At 44.5% G+C, this 18,289-nt stretch overlaps 1 protein-coding gene across 1 annotated transcript in view; it reads left to right on the top strand.

The window, feature by feature from the left end:
* The window catches only part of lrp2a (low density lipoprotein receptor-related protein 2a), a 405,821-nt gene that overhangs the window by 355,754 nt on the left and 31,778 nt on the right, over window positions 1-18,289 (top strand). The window contains exons 66-68 of the mRNA XM_072259785.1: window positions 3,171-3,391; window positions 8,037-8,216; window positions 15,741-15,860. Coding sequence (XP_072115886.1) covers window positions 3,171-3,391; window positions 8,037-8,216; window positions 15,741-15,860 — 521 coding nt within the window. The remainder of the gene's footprint in view (window positions 1-3,170; window positions 3,392-8,036; window positions 8,217-15,740; window positions 15,861-18,289) is intronic.

Raw genomic sequence — 18,289 nt, 5'->3', positions numbered from 1 at the left:
TTACATTATCATAAATAAACTAACAAATAATAAGTTGCATTTACAACACATTTAAAAAACAGTATAATGCTACTGGTGCTTCATACGTGATGAGACCTCGGCGGTGGCAGGGAGTTTAGTGGTCTTAGAGCCTGGGAGAAGAAGCTGCTTTCCATCCTAACAGTTCTAGTCCTAATACTATGGTACCTATTACTTGATGGTAAGGTTCAAAGAGATTGTTGGATGAATGGAAGAGGTCATTGACAATGCTAAAGACCCTGCATATGTGGTGCTCCTGATAAATATCTTTAACATATGGAAGAGAGACCTCAATGATCCACTCAGCAATCCTCACAATCCTTTGTAGGGACTTGCAGCCAGATGCCTTACAAATCCCGTACTAGATGGTGATGCAGGTGGTCAGGACACTCTCAATGGTGCTCCTGTAAAAGTTGGTTAAAATAGAGGTGGGTGGGGACTTACTTGCCTTAATCTCCACAGGAAGTTGAGATGCTGCTGTGCTTTCTTGACTAAAGAGGTGGTGTTGAGAGAACAGGTAATATCCATTATGCGCTGTCATGTATCCCATGAAGGGGTAAAGAACCAGCAGGAATGGACAACACTTTGGAGTCCAGTATTGCTATTAACTAATGGTATTTGTTAGTAACTACGCAATACAGTAATATAAATGCAGATATATTAATGTGTGTGTGTGGAAATATATGAAAACCAAGTTTCTTCAAGTCTAGGGGTAAATAATCTTACGATGGTGAGTAAAGTTCAGTTCAGTTCGTGGTATTGAGTTGAGTAGTGATGGAGAGAGAGAGAGGGAGAGATTTGAGTCTTCAGGTGAGCTGACACCGTCAATCTTCCTGTTGTCCTCCAAAATCCTTAAGAAGTCACCGACTGTGACCACAACAAAGGGGACCGTTCTTCTGTGGTGGAATTATCAACCCAGGCGGGGGTTGGACACACAAACAACTCCCCACCAGTCACTCCTTTTTCACACTGATCGATTCGCCTGATTGATCCTCCAAAACCCACTTTTTTCTGTGGGCACAACAAAGCTCATTCAGTGTTCAAAACCATGTGTCTGTCTGTTTATCATCTGACCTTCTATTTATCTCACCGCTGAATACTTACTGTCACTCAAACAGCTCCTCCCTTCTCTCTCTCTCTCTAAGAATTCAGAAGCTGAAACCAGTGTCTTTGTAAAAATGTAAACATGCTGTGAGCAGTCTTCGCTTCTCTCTCTCTTACAAGCAAGATGTTGGTGTTAAAACTCTCTCCCTCTCTTTCCAAAAGCACAGTTCATAGGGGTAATTCAGGACCTGTCACAGTGCTCTCCCAGAAACCTGGTGATCCTAACTGTCACCCTGGAGGAGATGTGTATGTACAGTGAGGAGTCATCAGCATGCACCTTCCTAAAGTCCACAATCACCTCTTTGGTCTTGTCCATGTTGAGACTCAAGTTGTGCTTACAGCATTATGCCAGCCATTTATACGCTATCTCATCGTCTTTGTTGATGAGGACAAACACTGTTATGTAATCAGCATATTTGATGATCCGGTTTAATCAGAAGAGGAGAGAGTGAGCAATTTCAAGTTCCTGGGTGTCAAGATCTCTGAGGATCTAACCTGGTCCCAACTTATCAATGCATCTATAAAGAAGGCAAGACAGTAGCTACATTTTATTAGAAGTTTGAAGAGATTTGGTTTGTCACCTAAAACACTCAAAAACTTCTAAAGGAAAGCATCCTCACAGGCTGCATCACTGTCTGGTATGGGGATGGGGTGGGGGGGTGGAGCTCTACTGCAAAGGACCAAAAGGAGCTACAGAAAGTTGTTAAATTGGTCCGCTCCATCTTGGGTAGTAGCCTCCGTAGTATCCAAGACATCTTCAAGGCACGGTCCTCAGAAAGGGGGTGTCCATCATTAAGGACCCCCACCACTCAGGACATGCCCTCTTTTCATTGTTACTGTCAGGAAGGAGGTACAGTATCCTGAAGGCACACACTAAACAATTCAGGAGCAGCTTCTTCCCCTCTGTCATACGATTCCTAAATGGACATTGAACCCACTTCTTTCAATATATATTTCTGTTTTGCACTGTTTTTAATCTATTTAATATATGCATATATGTACTTACTGTAATTGATTTACATTTTTTTCTGTATTATCACGTATTGCATTGAACTGCTGCTGCTATGTTAACAAATTTCACAACACATGCTGGTGATAATTCTGATTCTGATGTTGAACTGGATGTAGAAGTGCAGTCACCTGTCAGTAGTGGGCTGAGCACGCAGCCGTGAGGAGCAGCGGTGCTCAGCGTAATGGGGTTAGATATGTCCTTCTGTTCTCCACTCTGGCCTTTTATCTCTTCTCACCTGCCCATCACCTCTCCCTGGTGCCTGTCCTCCTCCCTTTTTCCAATGGTCCACTCTTCTTTCCTATCATACTTACTCATCTCCAGTCCTTTACCTTTCCCACCCACCTGGCTTCACCTATCACCTTCTAGCTACCCTCTTTCTCCTCCCCCCCCCCCACCTTTTTATTCTGACATTTTTTCCCCTTCCTTTCCAGTCCTGATGAAGGGTCTCAGCCCAAAGCATTGACTGTTTGTTCATTTCCACAGATGCTGCCTGATGTGCTGAGTTCCCTCAGAATTTGTGTGTGTTTTTTTGTAAAGGACATTCAGCCTGTCAGGAAGAGATGCATCACTGTCTTTGCACAGGGTGGACATACATTGTCCCATCAGGTGGAAGATACAAATGTTTGAAAGCATGTGCAGGTTCAAAAGCCTGAACCAGGTTCAAGGGCAGCTTCGACCTCACTGTTACAAGACTATTGAATGTTCCCCCAGGATGATAAGATGGACTCTTGATCTTATGATCTACCTAGTTATGATCTTGCACATTATTGTCTACCTGCACTGCACTTTCTTTGTACCGTAACACGTTATTCTACAAGCTGTGATTGTTTTACCCTGCATTCAGTTTTAGCTTATACCACTTCAATGCTTCATTGTAATGAATTGATCTGTATAAACAGTACGCAAATGAAAGTTTTCACAGTACCTCAGTTAATGTGACAGTAATAAACCAACTTACCACACATAATGCAACATTAAAACAGAAATTGAAAGAACTTCAGTTATTTACATGTACTGACTTTAACTCTTAATTTAGGCTGTTCTACTGGACAGATTTGGGCAGTAATCCCAAGATAGAGTGTGCCTGGATGGATGGACAATACCGGCAAGTGTTAGTTAACAGTGAACTGGGCTGGCCGACGGGCCTCACCATAGATTATCTCAATGGTGACAGAGTCTATTGGAGTGATTCCAAGGAGAACCTCATAGAGTCTATAAAGTTTGATGGGACTGACAGAATACAGGTTATTAATGGAGGTAAGACACTTTTATGGATTTAACAATTGTTATTGAAAAGCAATATTAGGACTAATAGTCATAGTCATAATTTATTGATCCTGGGGGAAATTGGTTTTGTTACAGTTGCACCATAAATAATAAATAGTAATAAAACCATAAATAGTTAAATAGTAATATGTAAATTATGCCAGTAAATTATGAAATAAGTCCAGGACCAGCCTATTGGCTCAAGGTGTCTGACCCTCCAAGGGAGGAATTGTAAAGTTTGATGGCCACAGGCAGGAATGACTTCCTATGACGCTCTGTGTTGCATCTCAGTGGAATGGGTCTCTGGCTGAATGTGCTCCTGTGCCCACCCAGTACATTATGTAGTGGATGGGAGACATTGTCCAAGATTGCATGCAACTTAGACAGCATCCTCTTTTCAGACACCACCGTCCAGTTCCATCCCCACAACATCACTGGCCTTACAAATGAGTGTGTTGATTCTGTTGGTGTCTGCTACCCTCAGCCTGCTGCCCCAGCACACAACAGCACACATGATAGCACTGGCCACCACAGACTCGTAGAACATCCTCAGCATTGTCCAGCAGATGTTAAAGGACCTCAGTCTCCTCAGGAAATAGAGACGGCTCTGACCCTTCTTGTAGACAGCCTCAGTGTTCCTTGACCAGTCCAGTTTATTGTCAATTCGTATCCCCAGGTACTTGTAATCCTCCACCATGTCCACACTGACCCCCTGGATGGAAACAGGGGTCACCGGTACCTTAGCTCTCCTCAGGTCTATTACCAGCTCCTTAGTCTTTTTCACATTAAGCTGCAGATAATTCTGCTCACACCATGTGACAAAGTTTCCTACCGTAGCCCTGTACTCAGCCTCATCTCCCTTGCTGATGCATCCAACTATGGCAGAGTCATCAGAAAACTTCTGAAGATGACAAGACTCTGTGCAGTAGTTGAAGTCCGAGGTGTAAATGGTGAAGAGAAAGGGAGACAAGACAGTCCCCTGTGGAGCCCCAGTGCTGCTGATCACTCTGTCGGACACACAGTGTTGCAAGCACACGTACTGTGGTCTGCCAGTCAGGTAATCAAGAATCCATGACAGCAGGGAAGCATCCACCTGCATCGCTGTCAGCTTCTCCCCCAGCAGAGCAGGGCGGATGGTGTTGAACGCACTGGAGAAGTCAAAAAACATGACCCTCACAGTGCCCGCTGGCTTGTCCAGATGGGCGTAGACACGGTTCAGCAGGTAGACGATGGCATCCTCAACTCCTAGTTGGGGCTGGTAGGCGAACTGGAGGGGATCTAAGTGTGGCCTGACCATAGGCTGGAGCAGCTCCAGAACAAGTCACTCCAGGGCCTTCATGATGTGGGAGGTCAGTGCCACCGGTCTGTAGTCATTGAGGCCGCTGGGACACGGCGTCTTCGGCACAGGGACGAGGCAGGACGTCTTCCACAGTACAGGAACCCTCCGGAGCCTCAGGCTCAGGTTGAATACATGGCGAAGTACTCCACATAGCTGAGGGGCACAGGCTTTGAGCACCCTGGTACTGACACCATCCGGTCCTGCAGCCTTGCTTGGGTTGAGACGTTTCAGCTGTCGTCTCACCTGTTCAGCTGTGAAGCCCACCGTGGTGGTTTCGTGTGGTGAAGGGGTATAGTCATGAGAGCAGGGTGGGGGACTGTGAGGAGGGGTAGGAGGGGAGAGTGGAATATGTGTTGGTTGGGCGCTGACAACAGATGTCTCGTGGGGGACGGGCAGGGGTCACAATGTCAAATCTGTTAAAGAACAGGTTAAGTTCATTGGCCCTGTCCACACTGCCTTCAGCTCCTCTGTTGCTAGTTTGCCGGAACCCAACGATGGTCCTCATCCCCCTCCAGACCTCTCTCATGTTGTTCTGCTGGAGTTTCCACGCAAGCTTCCTCCTGTACCTGTCTTTAGCCTCCCTGATCCTGGCTTTCAGGTCCCTCTGTATTGCCCTCAGCTCCTCCCTATTTCCATCTCTAAACACCCTCTTTTTAGCGTTCAGGATGTCCTTAATGTCCTTTGTCACTCATGGCTTGTTATTTGAATAGCAAAGGACAGTTCTTGTTGGAACATTGCAGTCCACACAGAAGTTGATGTAATCAGTGATGCACTCTGTGAGCCCATCAATATCCTCTCCATGTGGCTCACAGAGTGCCTGCCAGTCTGTCACCTCAAAACAACCCTGGAGCGCCTCATAAGCCTCCTCCAAACATTTTCTCACTGCCCTCAAGGTTGCAGGTTTACTCTTCACCAGAGGCACGTAGCAGGGTTTTGGATGCACCAGGTTGTGATCTGACCTTCCCAGTGGGGGGATGGGAGAGGAGCTGTATGCATCCTTAACGTTAGCGTACATCAAATCCAGAGTCCTCTCCCCTCTGGTTGTACAGCTCACATACTGCGTGAAGTTGGGCAGTGTTCTAGCCATGGTAACATGGTTGAAGTCACCTGAGATGGTAATGAGGGCACTCGGGTGCTGGGTTTATAATCGGGCTATGAGGGATAAGCATAAGTAAATAGCTGAATTTGCTGCGAACATCTATTAAGTTGAAATAATTTAATTTTGTCATGTTGAGGTCACTTAATGTGAAGCAATAGTTTTCTCAATATTGTAGTAATAACTGACTCTATGCGAGAAAGTGAATCTCAGGGTTGTATATGTGACATATATGTACTTCGATAATAAAATTACTTTGACTGTCAGGATCACTGGTGAACTCACTGTGCAGGAATCACAGAGTCTTCAGCAATTCAAAGAAAACAAAAGATTTATCAGAGAAATTAGCCAGAAAAACTAACCAGAGCTCAGGCAAACTATGCAGGATCTTGAAGAGCTGAAATCACTCACGATACGCAGAAGAACTCGGTCAGAGTTTCACCAGATAAGGATCCACAATGACCGAGCAAAGAGGGGTTGGCAAGACCCCCCCTTCCGAAATACACCCCGGAGCACATAGAAATTCAGGACTGATCAGACAGCCCTGATGTCCAGACAAAGCAATAACCCCCAAAGACAACAACTACAATGTGAGACTTTGAAAATCCCCCGCTAATTTAATTACCCCAAGATGAATAAAACTGATAAGTACAAAGAGAGCTTAATAATTGTCATGATCCCAAATGAGACACCCGCAACACAAGTGAAAACCCAGAGCTAGACCAAAGGCAAGCAATTGCACATAAAAGGTAAACACTTCATACCCACAAGGTGACACTGAGAAAATACAATCCACATAACTCACTGAAAATAATCTTGCATCACACATCAAAGTTGCTGGTGAACGCAGCAGGCCAGGTAGCATCTCTAGGAAGAGGTACCGTCGACGTTTCAGGCCGAGACTCTTCGTCAGGACTAACTGAAGGAAGAGCTAGTAAGAGATTTGAAAGTGGGAGGAGGAGGGGGAGATCAGAAATGATAGGAGAAGACAGGAGGGGGTGGGATGGAGCCAAGAGCTGGACAGGTGATTGGCAAAAGGGATATGAGAGGATCATGGGACAGGAGACCCAGGGAGACGGAAAAGGGGGAGGGGGGAAAAACCCAGAGGATGGGTAAGGGGTATAGTGAGAGGGACAGAGGGAGTAAAAGGAGAGTGAGAGAAAGAATGTGTGTATATAAATAACGGATGGGGTACGAGGGGGAGGTGGGGCATTAGCGGAAGATATAGAGAAGTCAATGTTCATGCCATCAGGTTGGAGGCTACCCAGACAGAATATAAGGTGTTGTTCCTCCAACCTGAGTGTGACTTCATCTTTATAGTAGAGGAGGCCGTGGATAGACGTATCAGAATGGGAATGGGATGTGGAATTAAAATGTGTGGCCACTGGGAGTTCCCCCACCTCCCCCTCGTACCCCATCCGTTATTTATTTATATACACACATTCTTTCTCTCACTCTTACTAGCAGAACCACACCACCCTTTCTGTCTACCATCGTAACCCTCCGGTACAACGTGTAACCATTCTTCAGCCATGATTCAGTGATGGCCACATCATACCTGACAATCTGTAATAGTGCAACAAGATCATCCACCTTATTTCTTATACTCCGTGCATTGAGATATAACACTGGGTGCTGTATTTGCTATGCTTTTTGATTCTGCATCCCTAATGCACTGATACTCACCCTGTTAGCTGCAATTTTGTCCTATCATCTGACTGCCCTTCCTGACATTGGACTCGAGCTGGCTTTCACCACTTACACTGGCGGCTCATTCTAGACTCTATGACCCTCTGAGTAAAGAAGTTTCACCTTAAACTTTTCACCTTTCACCCTTAACTTATGACCTCTAGTTGTAGTCCCACCCGACCTCAGTGCAAAAGCCTGCTCGCCTTTACCCTTTCTATACCCCTCATAATTTTACATACCTCAATCAAATCTCCTCTCAATTTTCTACATCCCAAGGAATAAAGTCTTAACCTATTCAATCTTTCCTTATAACTCAGGTCCTCCAGTCCCAGCAACATCCTTGTAAGTTTTCCCTGTACTCCTTCAACCTTATTTACATCTTTCCTCTAGGTGGGAATGTTGACTTTTTCATTCTTTGATATTTAAAGGATTTATTTTCAGAAATTTGAACGATGTTTTAAAATGAACTTTTACAGCACAAAGTTAACATTTCGTTCTTTGTTTTCTTTCAGACTTGGGTAACCCATTTAGTCTGGATGTTTTTGAAAATCATTTGTATTGGACATCGAAAGGGATTGGTGAAGTATGGAAGCAAGATAAATTTGGAAAAGGACAGAAGGTGAAGGTTCTGATGGTAAACCCATGGCTGACCCAAGTTAGGATTTATCAGGAGAGCCGTTACAATCACTCAGGTACGATCTCAATACCAAAAGTAATTTTTTATCAAAACTTGCCCAGTTAAATATTCAAACACTGCCCAGAAGTTTGTTAATTAGTGACTGCCTTTTACGTCGCTGGCGATTAAGGCAGCAATGATTCTGTCTCCGTCTGCCCTTGGACATCTCTCTGTTTTTTATGTATGATATATTTATTTTATTTCTTACATCCAAGGGAGAAAAAGATCTTTATGTTGCGTCTCCATCGCAACATACAAGCAATACAGAAGGGACATGTGGGAGGATGTTGCTCAAACACTAAGATTGTATACATAATTGTTTTGTATACATGTATGATACACAATCAGATCAGTGCACAGTCAGGTGTGCAATCAGATCAATGTGTATTGATCAGTCTGATGGCCTGGTGAAAGAAGCTGTCCTGGAGCCTGTTGATCCTGGCTTTAATGCTGCAGTATTGTTTGCCATATGGTAGCAGCTGGAACAGTTTGTGGTTGGGATGGCTGGAGACTCTGAGGATCCTCCAGGCCCTTTTTATGCACCTGCTGCTGTAAATAACCTAAATAGAGAAAAGCTCACATCAACAGATGTGCTAGGGTGTCCACACCACTCTCTGTAGTGCCCTGCGATTGAGGAGAGTACAGTTCCCAGAAAGGGTTTACAGACTCATGCCGAACTTCTTCAGCCATCAGAGGTGAAAGAGGCGCTGTTGTGCTTTTTCACCACACAGCTGGTATGTACAGTCCAGGTGAGATCCTTGGTGATGTGTATATCAGGGAAAAAAAACATAGAAACATAGAAAACCTACAGCACAATACAGGCTCTTCGGCCCACAATGTTGTGCCAAACATGTCCCTACCTTAGAAATTATTAGGGTTCTCCATAGCCCTCTATTTTTCTAGGCTCCATGTACCTATCCAAAAGTCTCTTAAAGACCCTATCGTATCCGCCTCCACCACTGTTGCCGGCAGCCCATTCCATGCACTCACCACTCTCTGCGTAAAAAAATTTACCCCTGACATCTCCTTTGTACCTACTCCCAAGCACCTTAAACCTGTGCCCTCTTGTGGCAGCCATTTCAGCCCTGGGAAAAAGCCTCTGACTATCCACATGATCAATGCCTCTCATCATCTTGTACACCTCTATCAGGTCACCTCTCATCCTCTGTCGCTCCAAGGAGAAAAGGTCGAGTTCACTCAACCTGTTTTCATAAGGCATGCCCCCCAATCCAGGCAACATCCTTGTAAATCTCCTCTGCACTCTTTCTATGGTTTCCACATCCTTCCTATAGTGAGGCGACCTGAACTGACCACAGTACTCCAAGTGGGGTCTGACCAGGGTCCTATATAGCTGCAACATTACCTCTCGGCTCCTAAATTCAATTATAAAATTACTCACCCTCTCAACTACAGTCCCATTGATGTCAATAGGAGTTAGCCTGTCTCCATTTCTCCTGTAATCCATGATCAATTCCTTTGTTTTTTCAACATTGAGGGAGAGGTTGCTTTCTTGACACCACTGTGTCAGGGTATTGACCACTCTTCTGTAGGCTAGCTCATCATTGTTGGAAATAAGGCCTCTCAATGGCAAAACAAGGTCATCTGCAAATCTGATCAGCAGATTGGAGCTGTGAATGGCAACACAGTCATGGATGGATAGCGAGTATAGGAGGGGGCTCAGGACACAGCCCTCGGGGGCTCCTGTGTTGAGGGTCTGAGAGGCAGAGATGAGGTGCTCCTGGTGTGGTTCTTGGTCCTCACTTCTGCCTCTACGGTGCAGTGCCAAGTTGTACATGGTTCGTACATTCCAAAGACCAATTTTGGTCTTGATCTTGCTGGTATTTAGGGCTTCCTTCATCGTGCCAGTAGCTTCCTCTCAGTTTTCACGACAGTCAGTCATTCAGGTCTTGGGTAGAAACTCAGGAATACCGTCACATAGAGATATAGGTTTCTTCATTACTGTTTCCATAACAAATAATTTTTGAGCAGTCAGGAGTTAAATATGTTCAATGCCATGCAATGTGGAACAAATGCCTACTGTCTTATTACACAATCTTGCAGAGAAATCACATAGTGTTCCAAAAGAATGTAAAAGTACAGCATTGGCCAACTATTTGCATATAACTTACAAACAATATGAAAAAATTTTCTTTTATGGTGTGTGGGATTTTGCATTATTTATGCCACAGTAGCATAGTGGTTAGCACAATGCTATTACAGCTCAGGGCAGGTGTCAAAGTTCCGAGTTAAATCCTGACGATTTCTGTAAGGACTTTGTACAGTTTGGTCTCCCTGTGAAATGTGTAGGTTTTCTCCGGGTGCTCCGGTTTTCTACCACAGTCCAAAGACGTACGGTTAGTAGGTTAATTGGTCATTGTAAGTTGTCTTGTGATTAGATTAATGTTAAATAGTTAGTTTGCAGGGCCATGCATTTCGTTGGGCTGGAAGGGTCTGTTCTGTGCTATATTTCTAAATAAATAAAGTCACATTATATGAAAAGAACTGATCAATACAAGAAAAATGTAACAGTATGATAATCATTGCTAAATTTTCAACCCTTTTCTAAATTGAAAGATGGTCAACTTTGTAGGTCAAAATCTGGAAGTCGTTTTGATAATAATCATTATGATAAATACAAGAAAATATAAATAAAATTTTTAAACATCCACCTATCAATGGTACTATACATCCTGCAGTACTGTGCAAATGTCTTAAGCACATATATACGTAGGGAGCAGAGAGCGAGTTTGTACATCTGGCAGAAGCAAAGGGTGTTGGGAATGGTGAGGGTCGAACACCGAGGGAGGGGTGTTGGATAGGTAACAAAGAAGTAGTGCCAGGGCAGGGAGGTGCGAGTGCAGGCACACCTAGCCTTGAGACACCAGACTCCAAACAATTGGTTTATTGATCATTACAGAACATCTCTCTGGTGCTTCCTGCTCCCTCCTCTCTCCCTGTTCCCTTCCCACCCTCAGTCCACAATAGAGACCCATATCAGAATCCGGTTTATCACCACGCACATATGCCATGATTTTTTTTTTTATGGCCTGTATATGTGTGTCAGACTTTTCCACGGTACTGTATACAGGAATATTGATCTGAGTGTTAATTACATAAGCTACCAAAATGTGTATTGATGGTGATGAACACTACTGAGGCAAAACTGTCTCGTACTTGACTGGGCAATTTCTGAACAAAATTGCTTTGTACCTTGTACATTGCTATGTCAGTGTGTCAGTCCTATAAGGAATTTGACTCTGCAAAATATAATCCTCGTAAACAATTAGTATGACATAAGGAGCGTGCTATAATTTATTTCCTTTAAGTATTCACAGTAGTTTGTCCGATTATTACACAAAGCAAGGACTATTACAGCTTACAGGAGCCTACTGAATTCAGGTCTTTCCTCTGTAATAGATAAAAGACTTAATTAACACCATCCACCTTGTACTAACTCAGCTAATGAATCATTCAAAAAAAATTTACAAGGATTTTGCCGGGTCTGGAGGACCTGAGTTATACGGAAGGATTAAATGGGTTAGGACTTTATTCCTTGGAACATAAAAGGTTGAGAGGAGATTTGATGGAGGTATACAAAATTATGAGAGGTATAGATAGGGTAAATGCAAGCAGGCTTTTTCCACTGAGGTTGGGTGGGACTACAACCAGAGGTCGTGGGCTAAGAGTGAAAGCTGAAGAGTTTAGGAGTTGTGAGAGTGTGGGATGTGACCATCCCAAAGGTGCAGGCGAGTTTGTTTTCAATGTTTTATGTGAAATTTGGATAGGTGCGTTGATGGTAGGGCTACGGAGGACTGTGGTCCTAGAGAAGGTCGATGGGAGTAGGCAGTTTAAATGGTTCGGTACGGACTAGATGGGCCAAAGGGCCTGGTTCTGTGCTGTACTTTTGTACGACTCTATGAATAAAATAAGGTCACCTCCAGCATAAATCCCATCATCAAAGCTTCCCTGAAACTCTGTGCATCAATGAGTTCTCTGAATAGAAACATAGAAAGCCCACAGCACAATTCAGGCCCTTCGGCCCAGAAAGTTGTGCTGAACGTGTCCCTACCTTAGAAATCACTAGGGTTACCCTTAGCCCTCTATTTTTCTAAGCTCCATGTACCTACCCAAAAGTCTCTTAAAAGCCCCTATTGTATCCGCCTCCACCACCGTTGCCGGCAGCCCATTCCACGCACTCACCACTCTCTGCGTAAAAAAACTTACCCCTGACACCTCTTTTGTACCTACTCCCAAGCACCTGAAACCTGTGCCCTCTTGTGGCAGCCATTTTAGCCCTGAGAAAAAGCCTCTAACTATCCACACGATCAATGCCTCTCACCTTTGCTTGAAAATTCTTCATGATACTTGATTCTTCCTTGTATATTTACTATGCAATTTTAAATGCTCAGGTGTATCCTGTTCTGTTATGTCACTGTGATATTGACTGATTTCTCCTTGTATTCTATTAGTGATGGCATTTGCTCAGCTATGAAATTCCTGTCACATGGACCACACTCCATTATTTTACTTGCTTTACTTTTAGAGTTCAGTACATCCATTTTCTTTTATTGTAGCTTTAACAGTCCCATTTGGGTGGTGAGGTAGAGATATGTCTCCTTACACCCAAAGGAGGTGTAAGGCACTCCTTCCCTTCATTAGCTGCAGGTCACCCTTGGGCAAGGTGTAGCACCTGCTTAACCCCCTGATCGGGGTCAGGTGAAGCCATGGGAGCAGGTGGTGGATGGTCGTATGAGCAGCTGGTGTATATCACAAGTTCTGGTTATGCGAACAAGGATGCCACATAGTCAATATCTGAAGAGGATGGATAATGGCTAGGGTTATCCATCTTGTAACGACACTGTCCAGAAGAAGGCAATGGCAAACTACTTCTGCAGAAAACTTTGCCAAGAACAATCTTGGTCATCATGGGAAGACCATAATTGCCCACGTCATAGAACCTGGCACAGAAAAAACAAGCTGTGGTTCTATGATTCAGTGATTCCAAGGATCCAAATGAGCTCGCTGATTTCCAAAGTATAAACGAGTATGGACCAAGAGCTGGTAAATGCAATTAGTTTCAATGATTGACAGGAACATGTTCAGTGTAAAAGCTTGTTTCTATGCTGCATGACCGCATAACTGCAGAATTAGATGTAGCTCATTTCTTTTACCGTAACAATACCATAAGATATAGGAGCAGAATTAGGCCATTTGGCCCATTGAGTATTCTGTATCCACTCTACTTCCTCAAAACTACCTACTCCTCCACTTATCTTCATATCATCCGCAAACTTTACAACAAAGCCATCAATTCCATCATTTAAATCATTGACATATAACGTTAAAAAAAGCGATCTCAATGCAGACTCCCGTGGAACACCACTAGCCAGCCAGAAAAGACTCCCTTTATTCCCACTCTTTGCCTCCTGTCAATCATCCACTGCGTTATCCATGCTAGAGTCTTTCCTGTAATCTGATGATGAGGAAGATTCTCGAATTAGAGTGTCCACTGAAACGGTCTTATAAAATCATAAACAAGTCTAGAAGCTGAAATTCTAGATCTTCAAATATAAATTGATCCTTAGCAGGAACAAAAAATCTGTATTCTGATGTAAGTCTGCCAAGAACAATCATGGTCATGATAGATGGAATACCATGATCGTCACGTCAGAATCAGAATGAGAATGAGGTTTAATATTACCAGCATATGTCGTGAAATTTGTCAACTCAGTGGCAGCAGTACAAAGCAATAACTGATACAGGTGTCCCCCGCTTTTCGAATGTCCGCTTTACGAAACCTCACTGTTACGAAAGACCTACATTAGTACCCTGTTTTCGCCTTCAGAAGGTGTTTTCACTGTTACAAAAAAAGCAGCGCGCAAAAAAATCAGCGTGCGATAAAAGGCAACGCGCGCCCCGAGCAGCCACTCTCCCCGGATTCGGAATGGCATTGCTTAAACACGTGCCTGTGAGCAGCTGTTTGCAAGATGAGTTCTGAGTTATTGGAAAAGCCTGAAAGAGCTCGTAAGGGTGTTACACTTACAGCAAAACTAGACATAATTAAGTGTTTCGATCGTGGTGAACGAAGTAAGGACAACGTGAGTTTGGCTTGTGGAAGCTGACAAACATGATGTTGAAGAGGTTTTGGCATCCCATCACCAAGAACTGACAGATGAAGAGCTGATGCAATTGGAAGAAAAAAAGATAACAATCGAAACCAAATGAGTAATGATAAAGTAAGACTTTAATTTTGAAAGGGTACGTTGGTTTAGGGGATATTTACAAGATGGTTTGAGTCCTTACAAAGATCTGTGTGATAGAAAAATGCGCGAGGCTCAGCAGTCAAGCAAGCCTTCCATATCAGCCATAGCAGACGACGAACCTCGACCTTCGACATTGAGGCGAGCAGTCATAGGAGAAGATGAGCTGCCTGCTCTAATGGAAACAGACAACGAGATGACACCCCAGTGTCCCACCACCCCAACCTCCAGGCCACAGACAGATACCGATTCGCGGAAAATGCGACGGTAGCCCGGAGGCACACAGCACATCTTCAAGAAAAATGCTGAAATAAACATGCTAATTAATTAGGTGCCACCGACAATTACATGCCGGGTGGCACCTAATTAATTAGCATGTTTGTTTCGGCTTTTTCTTAAAGATGTGCTGTGCGCCTCCAGGCTACCGCTGGACTCCTGCGTGCCTCGCGGCAATGTATCGCTCGGCGGCCTGGAGGGTGGGGGGCCACTGCACCACCCCAACCTGCGACGACTCAGTCTAACACACCATCATCTGTGTGCTCGACGCTGTCTTCCCGATTCCGGTAAGTGATACTATACTGTACATACATTATTTCTACTTTATATCGGCTGTGTATTTTTATGTGTTATTTGGTATGATTCGGCAGCTTCATAGCTTAAAGGTTACCGAAGAGAGTGTCCTTGTCAACAGCGCCTTGCGTGAGATTTTATGCCGACGGCACTTGCGTGAGATTTTCGCTACGGAGAACAGTTCAGTAATCATTGTGGAAAAGTATTTCTACTTCATATAGGCTGTGTATTTATCATATCATTCCTGCTTTTACTATATGTTACTGTTATTTTAGGTTTTATGTGTTATTTGGCATGATTTGGTAGATTATTTTTGGGTCTGTGAACGCTCACAAAATTTTCCCATATAAATAAATGGTAATTGCTTCTTCGCTTTACGACATTTCGGCTTACGAACCGTTTCATAGGAACACTCTACCTTCGGATGGCGGGGGAAACCTGTAATATAGAAAAAATAAGTAAATCAATTGCAGTAAGTATATATGTATATTAAATAGTTAAATTAAAAATAGTGCAAAAATGATGATGATGAACAATCCCTTTGACATTTTTCCTTTTCACTTGTGCATGAAGGCTGCTATTTTCCCTAACATGTAAGCATTTTCCTACACCTGAAGCTGATTTTACTATGGATTTTGTTATTTCAAATTAAATGCATATTTTGAGAACTTTGCCACATAGTCTATTTTAATATTCCACTTTTGTTTCAGTGCCTAATCCTTGCAAGGATGTCTGTAGTCATCTGTGCTTGCTGAAACCGGGAGGTTACTCTTGTGCGTGCCCTCAGGGTAGTCAATTTCGAAACGGCAGCAATTTTGAATGTGATGCAGGTATGTGCATTCGATCAATCCACTTATTCAAGATGGAAGATCTTTCACAGACAGTAACATCTGTTGGGGCATGCAAGGATTCTTTTCTCATAAACTGAATTTATTAACATGGAGGTGAGGAGGAATTTCTTTAGCCAAAGAGTGGTGAATCTGTGGAATTCGTTGCCACAGGTAGCTGTGGAGGCCAAGTCACTGGGTATATTTAAGACGGAGGGTGATAGATTTTTGATTAGTCGGTGCATGAAGGGATACAGGGTGAAGACAGGCAACCAGGGCTGAGGGGCAAATTGGATCAACCATGTGGAGCAAACTCAAGGGCCAAATGGCCTAATTCTGCTCCTATTTCTTCTGGTCTTATGGTTGTTGAGAAAACTCTGATTAGATTACATTGTGTTCAGTTCTGGTCACTTCATTTTAGGAGGGACATGGAGGATTTGGACAGGGTGCAGAGGAGGCTTTCCAGGAATCAGCCAGGATTAGAAAACATGTCTTATAAGAAAAGTTGAGCAAGCAAGGACTTTTCTCTTTGGAGCAACAGAGGATGAGAGGTGGCTTGATAAGGTGTATAACATTATGAGAGACATAGACAGAGTGGATAGTCAGCATCTATTTCCCAGTGTGCAGATGGCAAAAGCAGAGGCACGTTAGCCTAGTGGTTAGCACAATATTTTACAGTACAGACAACCCAGGTTCAATTCCCACCACTGCTTGTAAGGAGTTTGTACGTTTTCCCTGTGACCTCGTGGATTTCCTATGGGTGCTCTGGTTTCCTCTCACAGTCTAAAGACGTACTGGTTGGTAGGTTATTTGGGCCATCGATTTGTGAAGTGACATACACTAAATGCTGGTGAACACAGCAGGTCGGGCAGCATCTATAGGAAGAGGTACAGTCGACGTTTCAGGCCGAGACATCGACTGTACCTCTTCCTATAGGTGCTGCCTGACCTGCTGCGCTCCACCAGCATTTTGTGTGTGTTGCTTGAATTTCCAGCATCTGCAGATTTCCTCGTGTTTGTGGATTTGTGAAGTAGTTGTTTTGTCTCACCGATATACAGATCTGTACAGTTCTCATTGCATTGGATGGCATGTACAGTATTGCTCTGTTTATGTTCACAAATGGATGGCCCAACATAGGAGGGCAAACTCCTCAAGTCAAGTCTCGACTGTATATCTACTCCTAAAGGTCAAGGGAACTTCCATAACTACGAAGAAGGAATCCACGTCAGATACAGGACTGACGGCAGGTTGTTCAACCTTAGGCGCCTGCAGGCAGTTACAAAGGTGCAAGAGACTGTCATCAGAGACTTCTTGTTTGCTGATGACTGCGCACTCAACGCCAGCACAGAGCAGGAGATGCAGCGTGAAATGGACTGCTTCTCACAAGCCTGCGACAACTTCGGTCTCACTATCAGCACCAAAAAGACCAAAGTTATGTACTAGCCTGCCCCAGGAAAGCCATACCAGGAGCCGCGCATCACGGTGAAGGGCCAGAACCTCCAGGCAACCGACAACTTCACCTACCTGGGCAGCATACTCTCTCGCGCAGTGAACATAGACGCTGAGGTCAACAACAGGATTGCCAAAGCCAGCGCCGCCTTTGGGAGACTCCGTGAGAACGTCTGGGAGCGGAGAGGACTCAGCCTTACCACCAAGCTGAAGGTCTACTGTGCAGTGGTCCTTACCACCCTCCCTTACGCCAGCGAGACCTGGACTGTCTACAGCAGACACGCCAAACAGCTCAACCATTTTCACCTGAGCTGTCTCCGCAGACTCCTCCACATCAGGTGGCAGGACAAATGCCCGACACGGAAATCCTGGAGCGAGCTGGGCTCTGCAGCGTCTACACCCTCCTGCTGAAAGCCCAAGCCAGGTGGGCTGGACGTGTGGTCAGAATGCCAGACAGCCGATTGCCTAAGCAGCTGCTGTACGGAGAACTGTGTCAGGGCAAGCGCTCAGTCAGGGGGCAGAAGAAACGTTACAAAGACTGCCTGAAAGCGTCCCTCAAAGGCCTGGGTGTCGACATCAACACGTGGGAGACACTTGCCCTCGACCGTCCAGCTTGGCGCAGCAAGATCACCACAGGAGCCCGTGCAGCTGAAGTCAGGCGCATCATTGAGGCGCAACGAAAGCGTGCTGTGCGCAAGGCCCGAGCAGCATCCACTGCCACGACAGCACCCACCCACTTGTGTCTCACATGTGGGCGAGCCTTCAGGGCCTGGATTGGCCTCATCAGTCACCTCCGGACCCACAGCCACCAATCTCCCATTTGACTTTGAAGCCATGGTCATCTTCGACTACGAAGGACGAACAACAACTCCTAAAGGTCAAGGGACACTCCTTTGATGATAACAATGTGCACATTTTGGACAGGGAGGACAGGTGGTTTGAGAGAGGGGTTACAGAAGCCATCTTTGTCAAACTGGAAACCC

The sequence above is a fragment of the Mobula birostris genome, chromosome 6, assembly GCF_030028105.1.
Source record: "Mobula birostris isolate sMobBir1 chromosome 6, sMobBir1.hap1, whole genome shotgun sequence".
Classification (NCBI taxonomy): domain Eukaryota; kingdom Metazoa; phylum Chordata; class Chondrichthyes; order Myliobatiformes; family Myliobatidae; genus Mobula; species Mobula birostris.
The sequence above is the reverse complement of the archived record's forward strand: the minus strand, read 5'-3'. Positions and strand labels throughout refer to the sequence as shown.